The 19,530-nt window shown below is 41.8% G+C and overlaps 1 protein-coding gene across 1 annotated transcript in view; it reads left to right on the plus strand.

Moving 5' to 3' along the window:
* Window positions 1–19,300, plus strand: part of REEP3 (receptor accessory protein 3) — a 45,144-nt gene extending 25,844 nt beyond the window's left edge. Inside the window, exons 3-8 of the mRNA XM_033066398.1 lie at window positions 514–590; window positions 1,082–1,202; window positions 2,534–2,647; window positions 11,932–12,079; window positions 14,501–14,634; window positions 15,364–19,300. Coding sequence (XP_032922289.1) covers window positions 514–590; window positions 1,082–1,202; window positions 2,534–2,647; window positions 11,932–12,079; window positions 14,501–14,634; window positions 15,364–15,420 — 651 coding nt within the window. The 3' untranslated portion in view covers window positions 15,421–19,300. The remainder of the gene's footprint in view (window positions 1–513; window positions 591–1,081; window positions 1,203–2,533; window positions 2,648–11,931; window positions 12,080–14,500; window positions 14,635–15,363) is intronic.
* The last annotated feature ends 230 nt before the right edge of the window (window positions 19,301–19,530 follow it).

Genomic DNA, 19,530 nt, shown 5'->3' on the forward strand with positions numbered 1-19,530 from the left:
ATCCCAGTAATCACACACGTGGAACTTAATGGCAATGTAAAGCTGAATAACACATACCATGAAATGAAAACAAGGGCTACTTCACTAATGCTGACTTTGTGTGCATGGTACGAACATATGGTTGAGTGAGGAATAGAATGAAATATCCTTTAGTGTTATGGTGGGAATTGCTCTTCATACTTAGGATAATCTACCAATTCTGCACTGGGTTTTTTTAATTCACTAAAGCTTTGTAGAGAGAGAATCAAATCTGTGAAACCAGCCTAGGTGAGGTTGTGACCCTGGTGACACAGCCATTTCACTGAGCTTGTTGCAGCTGTCACTGGTTCTACTTACGAACAGAAATCTTTCAGGATCTTCACCTGATCATTTCACCTGAAACCTGCTTTATGAAGACTGTGATACTGTTGAGTATCTTGCTTTGATAACTCTGAATAAACAGTACAGTGTATCATATATTATGTGTAGAGGTGAAATCAAAGCTCTTAGTGAAGATGGTATTTTAATTTTCAGGTTCGCTGGATGATGTACTGGATTGTGTTTGCTCTTTATACAGTTACTGAAACGATAACTGACCTAACAGTCTCTTGGTAAGACCCTGCTTTTTATTAAAACTGGAGGAAACTGTATTTGTTTCTGATGTTTTTTTATTTTTGTACTGATTTATTTTGTATAAAGGAGTTGTGCTTCTTGAATAGTAGCCCTTTTTACAGGAAAATACCTTGGTGTGTAAATGAGCAGCATCTGTTTTCAGGTTTGCTGTACACTGTCACTTGAAGTAGGGACATTTCCAACTTTACTGTAGAAACTGAATAGGATAATGGAACTCTTGATGACCTGGAATTTCTCTGTGCAGGGATGTATAATGAAAAGCAAGTGTATTAACTGTTTTCATTTATTGAATGACAATAGTCCATAAATCCATAACTCTTAATTTTTGTCTAATGTAACTTCTCATATTTGAAGAATCCCATATGCTAATATAATTGGGGTTTTTGAAAAGATCTCTTCATAATGATTAATTACTGTGCATTTTCTTACTGCAGTTGTTAATTTTGTGCAACCTTCAACTTGTCTGTAGGTTTCCACTATACTATGAACTGAAGATAGCTTTTGTTATCTGGCTCCTTTCCCCATATACTAGAGGGGCAAGTTTAATCTACAGAAAATTCCTCCACCCGCTGCTTTCTTCTAAAGAAAGGGTAAGAAATGACTCCTCCGATTTTTAATGCCTGATATGGAAACACCATATGCTGAAATAAATACTATTGCTAGATACACTGTAAAAGCAGAGCAGCTTGTTACTGTCTTGCCAGGCAGCCTGAATTTGGACTAGCAGTGGCAAGTGCACATGACTGTTTATGTCTATGCTTCTGTTTAACTTGCCTGAGCAGACAAGGTCCTGCTTCCTATTGACATGAGAGCTTGGTGTTCCCTGCTCTGCTTGATGCACTCTGAAAAGCCCAGTGGGGTGTAAGTGATGCAGCTTGACTTTCTACTGCAGGCATGTGTACAGTACTCTCTGTGCAGAAATATGAACACAGGTTTACTGAAAGCTGTTAATGTTAACTTTTTTTCTAGCATAAACTAGTAATATAACACTTCTCAGGATGATTGACACTGACTTTTTCTGGTTTGCAAACTGACAACGTAAGAGAAACGACTTGTTACTGAGTTTTAAGGGTAGACCAGTCTGCAACAGTAAATACTCAAACATAAAAATAGCTAGAAGATGGTTAGCTTTAGTCAAAGTATGACAGGGACACACCTCTGCTTATCTCTTTTTTAGCATCCTGTTTGGATGTGTGGAAAGAGCAATTAGCACAGGTGTGAAGGCAAGCACTGAGAAACCTCATGCTACAGAAAATAGAATTTCCAAAGGTCAGTGCTAGGCTTGACCTTCATTTGGCAAAGCAGATAGCTGATGAGATTGCCACTAATAGGAGCAGTAAGCTCATCTTGACCTTCTGAATGTTGTGCTATAAACAATTTTCAACTTTCTAAAGCTGAAGGGATACTTCTTATAGTCTGCAAGCTATTGGGAAGTACCTTGCAGACTTTTATCTTCAACTCCAGGCATTTACCAGAGCTGGAGATAAATGTCATGACCGTATTGTCCTTGGTACTTAACTATTTCAAAGCTGTGGCTTCAGAAGTTCTTTGTATGTTGACTCTCCCTTTCTAGGGAGCTCACTGACTTATTCATGTTAAATAATGTTATTTCTTGAAATGCATGTTATTTCTTGAAAAACTTCTGTCCAACAAGTTAAGCTTACTCTCTGTAAGGAACTTGTTGCAATGTTTCTGAGCTGTACAAAGTGATCTACTTTATCTTCTTGTTTGACCACATATAATCCTGTTTTTAAATGAGGGAGTAATAATGAGCGAAACATTTGTATACCAAGATATATCCCATTAAATATTTTCTTAAATAGTTCTTCTGTCTTCCTTTACTGATGGAAAAATAATACTGTGGGGTAACTTTGCTCTCTTATGAACAGTCTTCTAAAATTTAAATACGTTTTTCTTTTAGGAGATTGATGAGTACATCGTCCAAGCCAAAGAAAGAGGCTATGAGACCATGGTAAATTTTGGAAGGCAAGGGTTAAATTTGGCAGCAACTGCTGCAGTAACAGCAGCTGTAAAGGTAAGTTTCTGCTTGCATTAATTGCTTTTGAGGCTTGATATAGAACAGTGTGATAGTACTGAGGATTTACCACTCTTATATAAAAAGATAAATTCTGCAACTGTATTGAAAACCTGGGACACAATTAAAGGCTTGCAGCCCTCTCCTCCTCATACTATGTTTGTTGGTTGGTTTGTTTAAGATGGCTTGTAGTTATTTCTTGGATGATCAGATCAGTTTACTCTAATTCAAAAGGTACCATTCAGTTTTCTGTGCAGGCTTTTATTAAAGATGACTGTTGTTTCTGTTCTGTCTCTGTTGTTTTCTTGTTGATAAACAAACCTTTTAAAGGATTTCTGGCTTTTCTACTGTTTTTCTCCAATCAACCAGAGGTAATGCCACATATTAATTAAGGCATGAAAGACTACTACCATGGATAAAAATTATATTGACACAATTAACCTGTTTGCAACTTGAGTGAATTATTAAATTAATATACTAAGCAAAAACTTGCCTATTGGTGTTTAGCATACATTTGCTTTGTCATGTATTTTCCATTAAATTATGAAGTAATCTGTTGTTTTTCCCAGATTACCTTCCTACAGAAACTCATCACCTTCAGTATTTTAGAGAACTCTGGGTATAGGAAGACAAAATACAAACTTATATGTAAGATTCTAAGCAATTTGTGCACCACTGAAAAGAATGTACTTCAGAAATATGTATCCTACCTAATAGGAATTTAAATCAAAACACACCAAAAAAATATAGAGAGAAAAAGGTGTATGTACAAGTGAAATCACAGGTTTAAGGCAATCAGAATTAGTTTCTTCCTGGGAATAAATGGAACCTTTGTGCCCATAGTAACAGCACTGAAAACCTCAACACTGTCAGTAGATAACAGAAAACAGTTGAGTATGTACAGCTGGTATTTAGCTTAAATGTCTGGGCTTCTATGTGAACTTCCGGTGTTATAAATAAAAGACATTCCTAAAAACTACATTTTCACATACTGTCTCAAAAAGCTTTGGAAAAGTAGTCATGCATATCTTGTTTATTCATATTCTGTCTTTTTAAAGATACATGTGGGTGGTAGCATTATAACTTTTTGTTTTTAAATGTGGTCATAATGAGCTTAAAATATTGAGTGATTAAATTTGATCACTGTGGGGTTTTTTGTTATTCAAATTCTTAATATTGCCTTGAGAAGTGAAATAATTTAGTATGTGATAGAGTGTACCTCCAAAGGAATGAAATTATCCAGAGTGAAAATAGGTTATTTAAACAAAACTAAAAACACCCCAAGTGCTCTACTGGGTAAAAAAGTTTAATTGCTAAATGCTACAATGCAAATTCTTTGCATTACAAATTTATTACAATAAGCATCTCTAAGGATACTTGTGCTTGGTGTGTGTTGCTCATGTTTGGCTATGGTTAGATATTTCCTTGTCCATTTTTAGGGTGTAACAGTAATATTGTAAAATAAATAACACCAATTTCTCCTCCCACTTTCTTCTGAAATAATGAATAACTTTTTCTGAAATGTCTGTGTTTCGATTTCACTGCTATTCAGCTGTGACTGGCAAGATGCCTGCTCTATTTGTTAAAACTCATTAAAAACACTCATGAATATGTGTACAGAATTAGTTCAGTGCAGATCAGATGCTTGGGAAAAACAACCACTGCAATACCAAAGACCTAAAATAGGCATGATTTCTAAACAGTATGAAAGAGGAGACTTACTGAAAAAAATCTTTATTTTGGCATGTTAAGCCTCTTGGGTTGTCATTCCAAAATGCTGAGCATGCCTGCCCCATGCAAGCAAATGGACACAATGCATGTGTTCTTGATTTTGTTCCCTGTTTTTCAAGAGTTGACTACTGCCTCCAGCAGGTGAAAAGGTTATCCCTTCACCAAGAGATGGTGGAGCATGCCATAGGATTCCAGGAATGGAATTGTAGTAGTGGGATCAGTCTTGATAGGAGAGAGGACACACTTTTATTACTGTTCTTTGTGCCTTTTTTTTTTTTTAATAGAGCACATATGCTTATTCTGAATAGCAGTTCTCGAATTAGGAGATGGAGAGAGACTAAACATGTGCAAGATTAAACCTGTGTCAAAACACATTTAAGTGTCCAAGAAAACTGCTTATGCTGACTTTAGGAGGGTGCTAAAAATGGCTTGGAAACTTGCTAAAATGTTTTGAATATCAAATGTGAGAGAGAGTGATTTTCTTCAAGGATTGTCAAAGGAATAGGGGATTACCATTAAAAGGCTTGTTGGCTCTGTTAGGGAGGTTAGAGCAGCCAGCCAGGTCAGTCTGCTGAAATTTGGCATAGATTTAAACCTGCTCCCCTATAGTTAAATTTAAATGTATTTGGCAGGAGTAGTGGCTTATAGCTTACATTCTCATACTGAAACTTTTAGCCAGTACTAGTTAGTCACTGTTCATATAAAAAGTACAGTAATTTCACGACCATAAGGCGCACCGGACTATAAGGCGCACCCCCCGGGAGCCGGCACATTTTGCAACTTTGTAGATCAGATAAGGCGCACCGGTCTATAAGGCGCACCGGGTTTTTTTTTGCAGCGAGGCTCCGCCCCCAGCTCCTCCCGCGCGCTTGCTGGCCGAGGCCCCGCCTCAACCCAGCAGCCATTGGCTCCCGGGCCTGCCTGTACCCGGCAGGGCCGGGCTATGCCCACCGCCGCTCCGTGCAGCATCCCCAGGGCCCCGCTGTTCCGGGAGTTCCCTGGCGCTCCGGGTGACCCAATGCCGGCAGGCTTGCCCCGTGCCGCCGCTGCCCCGATTCCAGCTGCTTGCCCCCTCCCCGCGTGGCAGCCGCTCCGATTCTGGCGGCTTTCCCCCTCTCCGCATGGCGGCCGCGGTGATTCCGGGGGCTTTCGCCCCCCCCGCGCGGCGGCCGCCGTGTTTCTGGGGGTTTTCGCCCCGCCCGCGCGGCGGCCGCCGTGCTTCCGGGGGCTTTCGCCCACCCCGCGCGGCGGCCGCCGTGATTCCGGGGGCTTTCGCCCCGCCCGCGCGGCGGCCGCCGTGCTTCCGGGGGCTTTCGCCCACCCCGCGCGGCGGCCGCCGTGATTCCGGGGGCTTTCGCCCCGCCCGCGCGGCGGCCGCCGTGATTCCGGGGGCTTTCGCCCCGCCCGCGCGGCGACCGCCGTGCTTCCGGGGGCTTTCGCCCACCCCGCGCGGCGGCCGCCGTGATTCCGGGGGCTTTCGCCCCCCCCGCGCAGCAGCCGATCCGATCCCTGCGGCTTTCGCCCCCCCCCGCGCAGCAGCCGATCCGATCCGTGCGGCTTTCGCCCCCCCCGCGCAGCAGCCGATCCGATTCCTGCGGCTTTAACACCCCCCGCAAGGGAGCCGTCCCAATGTCGGCGGACCGGCCCCGCGCGGGGGCGGCCCCGAAGCCGGCGGGTCCGCCCCGCGCGGGGGCGGCCCCGAAGCCGGCGGGACGGCCTCGCGCAGGGGACGCCCCGAAGCCGGCGGGACGGCCCCGCGCGGGGGACGTCCCGATGCCGGCGGGTCCGCCCCGCGCGGGGGTGGCCCCAAAGCCGGCGGGTCCGCCCCACGCAGGGGCGGCCCCGATGCCGGTGGGGAGGCCCCGAAGCCGGCGGGTCCGCCCCGCGTGGGGGCGGCCCCGAAGCCGGCGGGACGGCCCTGCGCGGGGGTGGCCCCGAAGCCGGCGGGTCCGCCCCGCGCGGGGGCGGCCCCGATGCCGGCGGGTCCGCCCCGCGCGGGGGAGGCCCCGATGCCGGTGGGGAGGCCCCGAAGCCGGCGGGTCCGCCCCGCGCGGGGGCGGCCCCGAAGCCGGCGGGTCCGCCCCGCGCGGGGGCGGCCCCGAAGCCGGCGGGTCCGCCCCGCGCGGGGGCGGCCCCGAAGCCGGCGGGTCCGCCCCGCGCGGGGGCGGCCCCGAAGCCGGCGGGTCCGCCCCGCGCGGGGGCGGCCCCGAAGCCGGCGGGTCCGCCCCGCGCGGGGGCGGCCCCGAAGCCGGCGGGTCCGCCCCGCGCGGGGGCGGCCCCGAAGCCGGCGGGTCCGCCCCGCGCGGGGGCGGCCCCGAAGCCGGCGGGTCCGCCCCGCGCGGGGGCGGCCCCGAAGCCGGCGGGTCCGCCCCGCGCGGGGGACGCCCCGAAGCCGGCGGGACGGCCCCGCGCGGGGGACGCCCCGATGCCGGCGGGTCCGCCCCGCGCGGGGGCGGCCCCGAAGCCGGCGGGTCCGCCCCGCGCGGGGGCGGCCCCGAAGCCGGCGGGACGGCCCTGCGCGGGGGACGCCCCGATGCCGGTGGGGAGGCCCCGAAGCCGGCGGGTCCGCCCCGCGCGGGGGTGGCCCCGAAGCCGGCGGGTCCGCCCCGCGCGGGGGTGGCCCCGATGCCGGTGGGGAGGCCCCGAAGCCGGCGGGTCCGCCCCGCGCGGGGGCGGCCCCGAAGCCGGCGGGGAGGCCCCGATGCCGGCGGGTCCGCCCCGCGCGGGGGCGGCCCCGAAGCTGGCGGGCTCTCACTTCCGGGGTGGCAAATGTCGCAACTTTGTAGATCAGATAAGGCGCACCGGACTATAAGGCGCACTTCCGATTTTGGGGGGAGATTTTAGTCAAAAGGGTGCGCCTTATAGTCGTGAAATTACTGTAGTTTCAAAACTTGCTAAGTAGCATACATTAGCAAAATTAACTTTGTTAAATTAGCATGTCAGAAAACAAACCCTTGTAAAATCCTGATTTCAGGAGATTTAGAGAGGAAAGATAGTCTGTGCTGAATTTTTATATACTGAAGGAAATTTTTATTAGTAAAAGAATCAAAAACAAGGTGCCTCAATAGCTCAGTAGTTTATGGATTTGGGGAAATTATATCCACAACACTTAAGTTCCAATGATACATCTCATACTTTGATGCATCTGCTTTTCAGGTCTTCTGAGATGATGGTTGCCTCTATATTTCAATTTCTGCCAACCCATAAATTCAGATTTCTTGAGCTGCTAGTGAAAACTGGTGTCTTTATCACTATAAGCAGGGGGACTGCTAATTAAGCTGTGAAATACTCTATCCCTCTTTAGGAGGTCACAACCAAGTAGTGTTAATTTGTAAAGTGGTGTTGGTGGTTATAATATGTTTTGAGGGCTGTGTTTTTTGAATGCCTTCTAGTCATCCTGAATTTGCTACCTTTTTGCTGATTGAGTATTATTCTCCTGTCCTCGATCGCATTTCCCCTTGTCCCCACTTAGGACATGGCAGAGCAAGGAGGTATCTTGCAGCCAGCTCTGGCACACAGCCAGTATCACTATGGGGAGCGATACTGCTTTCATCCTCCTCCCTGCTGGGACTGCCTGGCATGCTGCAGAGGTCATTCACGGGACAACAGTCCCTCTCCAGGTTGAGAGGGAACAGAAGTCATTCCCTGTCAGCTTGGATTGGATCAGGGAGAGAACAGCTGAGAATGTGGCTGCTGCATGCTGCAGAGTCCATTGAGAACTTGTCCAAGGAAAGCAGGCAGTTTCAGTCAGTGATCCTGGCCACTGGAGGGGTGCAAGTCCAATTTAAACAGAGTCCCCGAGGCAGACAATGTGGTGTTTGTTTATAGCAAGTTCCCTGGGTTAAGCATACAGACTATAAAAGTACATGCTCAATAACAGAATAGAAAATGGCATTTCATTTTTGAGAGTCAGCTGATGAGACTGCATACTATAGCTTATTAATAGCTTACTAGAAACTGAGTAGTCTTGAAAGGAGACCCTTAAATAGGCTATATTTATTTTAAAAAAAATATTTAGAAACATATTACAACTTTAATTGGTTTTTCACACTGGTCACTGCTAATGAACATGGACTCCAAAAAACATTTAGTATGTTTTAGGAAATGCAATGAATAGTGGAGAAAAATCATTCTATAAGATTGCATTTTGTTTAAGACAACACACAGACTTCATAGTTCATCAGTTCATCTCTCTTCAATGTTTACCTACATATAAATTTTAGTGAAGTTGTGTGATTAGTTTTTTTTCCCCTGGCATTGTAATTGTAAGTGTTTGTATCTCAATCTTTTGTGTTGTAATTTAGTTATCAGCCTCTGGGCTGGATGCAGCCTAATGCATTCCTTCCTTACTGGCAGGAACTGTTGATGTAATGGTCACCATTACAGAGGTAGATGTAGCAGTAGCAGTGGTAACTGCTCTGCCATCTTCTCCTGAGCAGCATCTTGGGGTGTGTATATCTGGGGTGAGGTGATGGCTGCTGCCACATCCATGGCATGGGAGTGGAAGCAGGAGGTCCTCTTCAGCTCCACCTACAATTGAATGGCTTTTCTTTCAGTTTTTAGGGCAAACATGTTGCTTTCAAGCTGTAACTCTTTGACCTTTCAAGCAAAATACCAGAGCTCTTAAAACATTATTATTCTAAATGTGAATGTTGCTCTCACATTTACTGCAGTAGAGGGTATTTAATCTCACATTTCCTGCAGTAGGAAGGAATTTAATATTTTTCAACCAGACTTTCATCCTGAGCTGATAGTAATCCAGATCTTCACAGAATGCTTTGTTTCAGCAGAAAGCAATTAATTTTGGGCAGTTCCTTTTGGGCATGGTAGTGGAAGAATCTTCTGAAGTCTTAAATGCAGTGTGAGCACAGTGATATGCATATTCCCACAGAACACCTTGAAATTTTTCCTTCAGTCTATGCAGTGGAGTTAAAGTAGAAATCATTCTTGATTTGGCTAGACTGGATGTTCCCAGGGGTGGGATAGGGACTGGGGGCACTGTAGGGTGTACCTGCATGGGATTTGAATAATGTGTGATGAGGACTGTCCAGCACAGCAGTGGTTGTGCAGCTCCTGTTCCTACTGTGACTCTCGGGCATGTGTGCTGCATCTTTATTTGTGTATAGATCCTTTCAAACTTCTCAATGTTTTCTGTGTGTAACTCAAGTAAAACTTTCCATCTTGGCAAGTAGTTCTGGAATGAAGGGCCCATTGTATAAATCCCTTACGTCCTCTCTGAATGAGGCAGTGCTCCACAGGAGCTCCAGCTCAACCGCGCAGTTTGGTTAAGGGCACAATGTTATTTTATGGCACATACTTGACTTTTTTCCCCCCTTTGAAAAACAAAATTCTGTATCCAAAAGCTGCACTGGAAAATAGGGCTGAAATCCAGCTTGGATCTAGTCCTCTGTCTACAGTGGAATAATAAATACAGGCTTGTCATGTGAATTCTTAGTATGTTAGTTGTTATAATCATAATTGCATTATTCTTTGCAATTTCCAAATGTCTTTTTGTGGTATATCACATGATGAATGAACTTGCTTGGAAACTGTTAAACAAGTGTCTTTTTATGCTTCTGCTGCTGGCCAAAGCCAGGTTCTGTCACTATTTCAAGTAGACTCTGTTCACACTTGGTGAGTGGAATTGTGCTGAATTTGTATGGATCCTGCTGGGAACAACTAGATCCATTTTTGTATATTCACCAGTCCTTCAGTGACTGAGACTTGAGTCCTATTTAACCTCTTTAAGCACTGGACACAGACTGATGAGCAGTCTTGTATGTTCTATATATACTGAATGCTGTTACTTGTCAGGAGAAGCAGTTCTTTCTCCAATTCTCTTCTCCATGTCCTAGCAGCTGATAAAGTTCTCAGGCATAGCTGGTTCCTGATGTAGTTTACTTGAAATGCTTTTCAGTGCAAGAAGCGGAGTAGTGGAAGGACAGGATTTTCCCTGCCTTAGGAGGAACCTTAGGAGACCTGCTTTAAATAAACCATTTTGGGGAATAAATTTGACTTCAGGATTTCTACAATCTTTAATACAGACACTGTACAGTGTTCATAGTGCATTTTGACTCAAAGGCAAGTTGTACTTAAGATTTGAGACCTTAGTCATCGTGCAAGTATGTAAGAAGAGATAGAAAAGTTAAGACTTCTACTCCTCTCACAAGAAACCTTTTCTTTGTTATTGTTTGGTGACAATATATGGTGGGGTAAGAATTATAATCAGTTTGTCATGCTCGAGTAACATGCTGTCCACTGTCTTAATTTTATATGCTTTACTAATAGCTAGTCATTAGAAAATAAATATTAGGTTTCAGCCACTTTCCCCCTGCTCTTTGGTATTCACGCAAACTGAAGGAGCTTTAATTCAACAGCGTTTTTGCTTTACATGGCTATTTTTAACGTGGAATAATTCAGTGTGCTGGTCTACCAATTGCAAACAGCTGTGGTCATGAGAGTGAGAACAAATGGCTGTGGCCAGCAGCACCAGAATTGCCTTCTGCTGGTGCTGTTGCGTAGAAAGGTGTATGAAATAGTACCAAGTATCTGCTCCTGCTTGCTAACATACTGATCAAATGAAGAATTTTACTTAAAAACTTCATTTGTAAGAATGAAACAACTTACTTGAAGTGGAATTCATGCATGGGTTTGTCAACCTTTCCCTGAAATGATTATTTTTTGCCTTATGCCAGAGAGGGAAGAATTAAATGCTATTTTAACAGTACTTGTTGTCATGGTCTTATTCTTTTAGTTACTTATGCAATAAATGAAACTTTAATGCTTTAATATTAACATCATCTGCTGTGAGATGAAAGAGCTGCTGGATGACCTTTCTTTCCAACAGGGAAATTTTCATATGTTCCATATAGAAAAGAAGTGAAGACAATTGGAGAAATTATACATAATGTTCATATGTGTTTAACTATTCTCCTGTGTAGCATTAGATTTTGGGTTGGTATTATGTCAGTAAAGTTACATTAGTAAGAGAACCTGCTAACCTGTAGTCCAGGCAGGACCTCTTTGGTTTGTGGTCTTAAGTTTCTGTCAACTGGAGCTGCTTTTGTAGTGCTGCCAGTTTCTCAGTTGAGTTAATGTTAGAGTGTATTTTTAACACTTTTCTCCTTAACCTTATTCAAATTTGTGGAGAATAAAATATAAAATAGCAGAAGACTCTCTTCAACCGTACTCTTTAAAGAGGAAATGTTACTGTCATGCTACCTTGAACTGACACATTTGAAGTGAGCATTTCTGATATGTGTTTCTTTTGAACACTTGCCCTCACCCAAGAAGTCTTGATTTGCTCAAATTAAAGGAGTCAAATGCAGCATTTGTAATTAAGCTGCTAGTTTGTGTAACTTTGTCATCTGGGAGCAGCATTGAGTTAAGCATGGGTAAAACCATTACCTAGACCAATTGTAAAACAACTGCATGCCTATGTTCAATGTGTTTTGTTGGCAGCAAGGAAGCGTGTGCTCAAACATCCTAACCCAAGCTGAGCAGCAAAGTTAAACCTCTGCCTGGTTTCCAAATATACTGTTGTTGTATTTCAGAGCCAAGGTGCAATAACTGAGAAACTGAGAAGTTTCAGTATGCATGATTTGACTACTATTCAAGGAGATGAGCCTGTTGGACAGAGACCTTATCAGACATTGCCAGAAGCTAAAAAGAAAACCAGAGCCTCTGCAAGTGAATCTTCAGGTATGTATCTTTTTTTTTTCCTGCCTAAAAGAACAGTTCACCCAAAGCAAAAGTGGAAGAGCAGAAATACATTTATCCTGTTTCTAAATGGGAAAGGCCTCAAAGAATTCCAGTACATTTAAAGAGTATGCACTCAAGCAAAATAAATATGACAGTTAAGAAATCCTTCCTGAATTAGTTGCTTCTCACATCCACTCTCAGTGTAATCATACTGTATTCATTACTCCTGTCCTTGCCAATTGGCAACAAGAATTTATTACCAGAGTGAAACTTAATTGGAAGTCAAACGTTAATGTGATAAAGTGCTGTTTCTGTGACAAATGTACAAGAAGTTAAATATGAAAACATATGGAAGCTCAGTAAATAGGACAGAAAATTAATTGAAATTAATTCACCAGGTTTGTAGTAATAGATCAAATATAAAATTGTACAGGGTGATAGGAACAGTAAAGGCACCAACTTGTCATAAGGACTGATGCCCATCAGCACTCAGAATTTGGTTTGTGGTGACCAATATATGGTTTTGTTCAGATGTACTATTATTTCATTGTTATATTACATGTACTGTTATTGTCATCATCCCTTTGCTCTTGAGCATGTGAAGCTTGAAGGAAGGTTTTCTGGAAATCTGGTAACTACAGCTTTTTAAATAGCAAGGCTATGATGTAAAGCAGCTGATATTTTCCACAAAGGAAATGGTTCTGGGCTATTTCTTTTCACCTAAGCCTGTCATTTCTTCTCATCCCTCCATTTTAGGGAGGACTAGTGTTTGTAGGGTCCAAGGAATTCCATTAATTCCAGATAAAGTGGTAGCCCATGATGTTTCTGTGGAATAGATGGCCAGCTGAAGGGACTAAGCTGAACTGCACACTGTTTCCAGAAGGTATCCTGTGCAGGGCAGTGAGAACTGGAGCGTCTGGCTGGAGAGAAAGCCAAGAATTCATGAAGAGCTGCACTAGAGATGATGTCACTGCAGCTGTTGTGCAGGGTCTGTTCCTCAGTAAGAGAGCATTGCTTACCTATCTGAAATAGCTTAAAAATGCTCTAATTTTTGTTTTAAATAATGCTCCAATTTATACTATATAAATAACCACTGATTGTGAAATTCTGTCTCAAATGTCAAAAAACTTTCTTACAGCTAGGTGAACTTAATTGTTTCTGCTCCTGATCTCATTATTTCTTTAAATTTTCTTTAGCTTTAGGAACTTCTGAAAGATACTTTAAAAAGTATACATAGATTTAGGAACACTGTGTAGTAATATTCTATTGTGCTTAGCAGGATCTTTTTTTTTTTTTTTTTCTTGTGGTCTGAACCAGGAGTTCTGTGCAAATTGGTTGAAAAGACCTAGTTGTAGGACACAGATCATAGGATGATGCTGAGCTGGCAGTGTGCTTGCTGTGAAAAAAGGTGGATGAGATGCTGATGCATCAGGTGTTTGCAAACAGAGATGAGGAAGCATTGGTGTCACTGCAAACACTGCTAGTCCGAAACAGAGAAACAGATGTGATTCAAATCTTTTATACTGAAAAAGATAAATTGTACTGGAAGCAGAGACATGTTGCCTCTAAAATGGCAGAAGAGAATGACAGAATGTGTGCCTCAAGTAGCTGTGGAACAGATGATGTGATTCTAATTTCTAGGGAAAAAATTGAGGAAAAAAGTTAACTAAGCCTCAGTAAAATACTGGCTTAAGATGAAATATACACAGGTCATTAATGAAGTTTGGTTTGGAGTCTAAAAGGTGTTCCTGAGTTACAGGCTGTAGATTCTGGGATAAAAGAGGGTTTTGGTGGAGGAAGGATCCAGGCTGGATTTGGGAGCTTTGCGATAGGACTGTGATGAGGGTTCAGGGCTGTTGGACCCCAAGGAGCTCTTTGGAGTGTGTTTTTAAGCAATTTGTGCCCTCTAGTGAGAGTCTTAGGTAATAAACTTGGTCCTGGTTTTGCAGGGTGTTAACAACCCTTAACAGTACCTTGGTGTGTTACCGATCTGAAAGGAGCTTTGGTATCAAAAATGCAGAAGGCTGAGAGTATAAAGAAAGATCCTATGAATGAGAGTCATGGAATAGTTTGTATTGGAAGGGACCTTTTCAAGGTTTATCTAAGTGTAACCTCCCTCTCAGATGGATTGTGTCAAAAAAATCTTAAATACTTCTGAAGATGATCACTAAGGTTTTTGCAGTTCAGTGTAAAACAGAAGATGTCAGCAGATTTGTGGTTTCAGTTTTAACAGCTGAAGAATCACTGCATTACATACCTGTGGAACCAAGTGGCAGGATTAGAAGTACCAAACGTGGCAGAGTAGATGTTTCTGTTTTGAAATGAGCACATCATTTAAAAGGATAAAGCATGTGTGTTAAAGATGAAAATCATGGCTTTCTTAGAAGTCAAAAAGATACTTTTTTATAATTTTTTTTAAAGAAAAGAATCCTGGAGATTACAAAACAGATGAAGAGATGGAGGGGACACATTCAGAGGATGAAATGTTTGCTCAGAGAGGCCTTCGAAGAACTCAAAGTATGAAATCTGTGAAAACTGTTAAAGGCCGTAAAGAGGCAAGTATAATCCTGGTTGAGTTTGGTTTTTCAGTGTATATTAGTGTATATTATTTTCATAGTGCAGAATTTTTTTTGTCAATAATAATTAGATTCTAGATGCTAAATGGGGGAGGAAGTATGTGATAACAATATCTAAGTTTGGAGCTTTTGTTGTTTGGAGTGTTTAGGGGAAATACATGAATGAAATGAACTAAGAAAGGAGCAAGGGAGAGGACACAAAACAATCTCTGTGCTTGTAATGCTAATTCTGGCACCTCCAAGCCCAATTTCAGGAACTGCTCACCTTGAAAGGGGTATAGATAGCAATACTATCACTGCATGTTGTGCACACTTAAACATCTGATGTTTAATAGATTAAGAATATTCAGAATTTTTTAGTTCCATAGACACATGACCTGACTCTCTGTGACTTACAAAGAGAAGATCGTAGTTAACATTCAATGCACTTTACATGTGCATGCATCACAAAACTTAAAGATATCTTGGGATAAATCTCTGTGGAGTCTCATAAAAGTTTCTTGGTTATTCCAGGAAAACAGTTGATACTTACTCTTCTTGCCCAATTCTATTGAAATTTTATCTTAGTCATAGGTAGATTCTGTTAGTGAAACTGGGGTGTCCAAAGCACATTGAAAGGCATTTGCTAAATAGGGTTAGTGGGGAGATGAATCATATTTCTGTTTGGTGTGACTCAACTCTTTGTTATAATTTTATTTTTCCCCTCAGATACGATATGGATCACTGAAATACAGAGTAAAGAAGAGACCCGTTGTATACTTTTAAGTGTACTGCACAATGCCTGCAAGAGAAACTGCTGTACTATAATAACTTGAATTCAAGTGTTAAAAGATCTGTGTACAATTCCTAGAATGAACCTGTATGAACAGATTCATACAGAGAGATAGGACCTGGTTTTGTGAGCCTAAGTGATCAGATAAAGTGTTACTCTGTTTTTCTACAATTGCTTATTGTTTAGATATAAATCTGGACAAGTTAGATCATGAATTTCAGCACTCCTTAAATAGGAGTTAAATGAGTAATAGGAAATACTCTTTTGCCAGAGGTGTTGAACAGATTGAAATAATTGCAACTCCAATTGAATTAGCTGAAGCTGTATCTAGAGTTTGTGAAAATTGAACCATGCTGTCCCCAAGTTTACATTGAAATATAGATATACTTGAAATATTTTTCTGAACTACAATTCCTGAAAAGGCCTTCGTGTAACTTTTAAATGTACAGTTTAAAGGACAGTGGATGATGGTGGGAAAGAAAAAGGAAAGACAAGGTAGGTAGGATATATCCTTAACATCATCATCTTGCATCATATTGCCAAGCTTAGCAAACTGGGAGTACATATAGCACTTTATGCAAAACTGTGTAGTTTTGCACACTCTTAATGATTTACAACTGCACGTGTCATTTTAGTGACTTCCTAGATAGGTTAGAATTACATTTTGAACGCCAGCAGTGTTTGTATTTCATGATCTTTTAAAAATTTATCCTGATTCCTTAAGTACACTTAGGGTGCTGTAGATATTTGCTACTAATGATATTATTAGGTGCCTTTCTATGTGTTACAGGGCTGTGTGGGTTTTCTCTGTGTGTGTGTTTTGGGGGGTGTTTTTTGTTGGGTTTTTTTTTTGTTGTTTTGGGTTTTTTTTGTTTGTGGGGTTGTTTTGTTTGTCTATCTTCATCTAAAGAGATGTAACATGATTTAAGTCAGCTTCTGGTTAAAATTGTGGTAAGTAAAACTTGTAGCAATTCTGGTGATATGCCTCAGGGATCTGGTCAGGCCATGAGCTGTGTGTGAAACTCATGCTGCCAGAAAGGCATGTATGGTAGGTTAGTCACACCCTGGTTAAGTTTTGCTCTACATTGCTTTAAGAACATGTATCTATGTGCATATATATATACTTTAGAACATGTGTGAGTGTATGTTTCATACTATATTCATACCATATGTGGATTCTAAAATGGTCTGTGTAATACTTTTATTGCTAAAGTTATTACTAAAATATTTGCATATAAATAGCTTCTTCTAAAAGTCTAATTGATTTAGTCAGTCATTTTATAACCTAGAGTCCCATGCCATATCTGCATAGAGATTAATTTTGAAATGCCTTTCAATGCAGTGACTTGTCAAAATTACTTTTTTAGGTCACCTTTGGTACTATTTTCTGCAGTTCTGAGAATTAGGCTGATTTTAGTTTTCTGTGTGACTATATTTCTACCGTGGATTCAGGGAGAAACCACCCACTTTTTGCAGATAGTATTTTATTATGTATCTTTGGGACAGACCATGTTACTTTCCTCAAAGAGAAAATGGCATGGATTCCTCTGATCCTTGGATCTCTGACTTCAATCGTTAGACCTTCTCCCAGGTATTGGCAGTCATCTTCAAGTCAACTGCAGAGATTTTAAATATATTCCTGAGGCTTGGGCTGCTGCAGTCCTTTTTCTGTTACAACCATAGCAATTCACTACTGGTAGGCATTTGATTGCCTGTGACATAAACTGGCATTCAAAGTAGTCTTCTGTGCACTTAGGCCAGGGTTTGAATTCTGTGGGTATGAATGCAGCTGGTCTGTGTTGGTGTTGTTCCTCCCTGGCTGTGGGAAGTGTCTGCAAGCCCTGTGCAAAGCTGTGCTCAAATGCAACAGCACTTTCAGCATCTCTGAGGAGCCTCAATGATTTAGTAAGAAGTCCCAGCATCCCATGTGTGATTAAAAGGCTGAAGTTTGTAATACTTAACTCAGAAACACAGTTTGATACCAGAAGACAGGAAGGCTGCTCTCTCCCAAATTAGTACAGTGCAAAAATCCCATCCCCTTACCAAAACTGTACCTTGTTATGCAACTTTTCAAGGAGCTGTGGACAAGAAGTGATCACAAAAGCAACCTCCCCAGGGGTGAGGGACCTCTGCCCCAGGAATGTCTGTGCTTCCATCCGTTTCCCTGAGGCTTGTCTGTGTGTTAAGGTATATAAGATATGAAGGAGCCCAAAGCTCTTGTATTTGCATCTCACCTCTCTCTGAATAGTAGACTTACCTGGGCTTGGGATGGAATCTCTAACTCTTACTGTACAGTTGAACACTTGCTGACACATTTTGCTGTAACTAATCTAACTTGTTTTACCATCAAGCATGGTAAAAATAAAAAAGATCATCTTTCTATAAATCATAATTCTGCATGAAGGAAGAGAGTAAGCCATTTTTTCAGAATTACAATTCCTGTTGCAGATTCACGTAGATCCTGTTTTGGGAGTTGTGTTTTTAACACATTTCTATGGTTAGAGACCACTGAAGTATTTTCAGCTCTACCACACTTCTGTCATGAAGCTGCTCTATTTACCTGAGGCAGACTGAATATACTAACTCAGTAGTGATAAAAGGCTAAGTAAATCCTCCTCCTTGTGGAACTTGCATGGAGTTAGGAAAACTGACAGTTTTATTCATATTCATTACTGTTTACATGTAAATGTACTTCTTTCAGATAACTGTCTTACATGATCAAACCTTCAATGTTTTCATAGCTGTTTTCTTCAGTCTAATAGCCAACTATAAAAATATTTTCTTGCCAGCCTAACTTTGATCTTTGAATTCAATCTTCAAATTGGTTCACTGGATTGTCTTCGTTTTTTTTCTTCTTACTGTTCATTGATAGCTGATGCTTGTCAGGGCACAATGGCATGATTAACTTTCATCCCAATGATACATAGTTCTCTCTCCTTGTTGAATTTAGTTTAGTTTGGTTTTGAAACACTACAATCTTTTAACTTTGGTTACACGGAATTTTCAAATTTTTCTTTCCTTAGCAACTGCAGAAATCATCTGTCTAGCTCTTGCTAGGAAACTTCTTGAAAAAAAATATTAAAAATCGATGTTTAACATTCTCTTTGGATTTAGAATGAAAAATTCAGTTAATGTCAAATTATCTAATCTTCTGAACAAAATGTTTCCTGAGAATTGACTGACTGCCACCAACAGGACTGCTAATCTAGTTGAACAAAGACTTGGAGTTTAAAAGTGCTTTAAAAGAGAATATGTTTTTCTGTTGAAATCACGTCAAGCTTTCAAGCCTTTCCAAAATACATCTGAACTGATTCAGCTTTCTTAGCAAATACCCAGTCTGAGATGAGGATTAAATTGGTGGCCTCAGCTGCAAATAACCTTAGGCTAGACTTTGATTACAGTGTAATTGCCAATATTGCTAATTCCTTTGGTATGGGAAAGTAACCAAATAATATCCAAGATATATTTTGCAAAACTATAATGAATTTTAAAATAGACAATAACTTGGTAAAAGAGAATGGTGGAGAAAATGCTGGACACATGCAACGTGCTGTTCATGACAAAAATGTATTTTATTTTTGGTGTTGGTTGTATTAAGGGAAGTTGGTATTTTAAAGTATTTTTTCTACAAAAATATATGTGCAAAAGCAATACTTTAACATTTTTCAAGAACTTGTATTTTTAAATGCTACAAACCAGAGAATATACATTTGGACTGAAGGTAGTAGCCTTAAAAAAATACAATGTAAGCTTTAATTTTTATATTGTAATAATAACTTGCTGTCAACTTGTTTACATAGTTGTAGGATGGAAACTTCATTATGCATTGACTTATCTTGATGCTATCTTAAATAAATGCTGCTTTGAGCAAGATGTGGTGAGCAGTTTATTACCTGAATTACTATTAACAAACTTTGTAATCTGTATTGTTACTTATTCTAGTGGCTGAAGCACAAAAATGACCTATTTGAACTTTGGGGAGACTTTTAAAACTCTTTGAAGTATGACTAAACAGCCCTTGAGGTTCTGCCATGAAGTTTGAAGCTGATTTAGGCTGAAATAAAATGTACCCTGCTAAAGGCAATTTGAATGTGCTGTATGTC

The sequence above is a fragment of the Catharus ustulatus genome, chromosome 8, assembly GCF_009819885.2.
Source record: "Catharus ustulatus isolate bCatUst1 chromosome 8, bCatUst1.pri.v2, whole genome shotgun sequence".
NCBI lineage: Eukaryota > Metazoa > Chordata > Aves > Passeriformes > Turdidae > Catharus > Catharus ustulatus.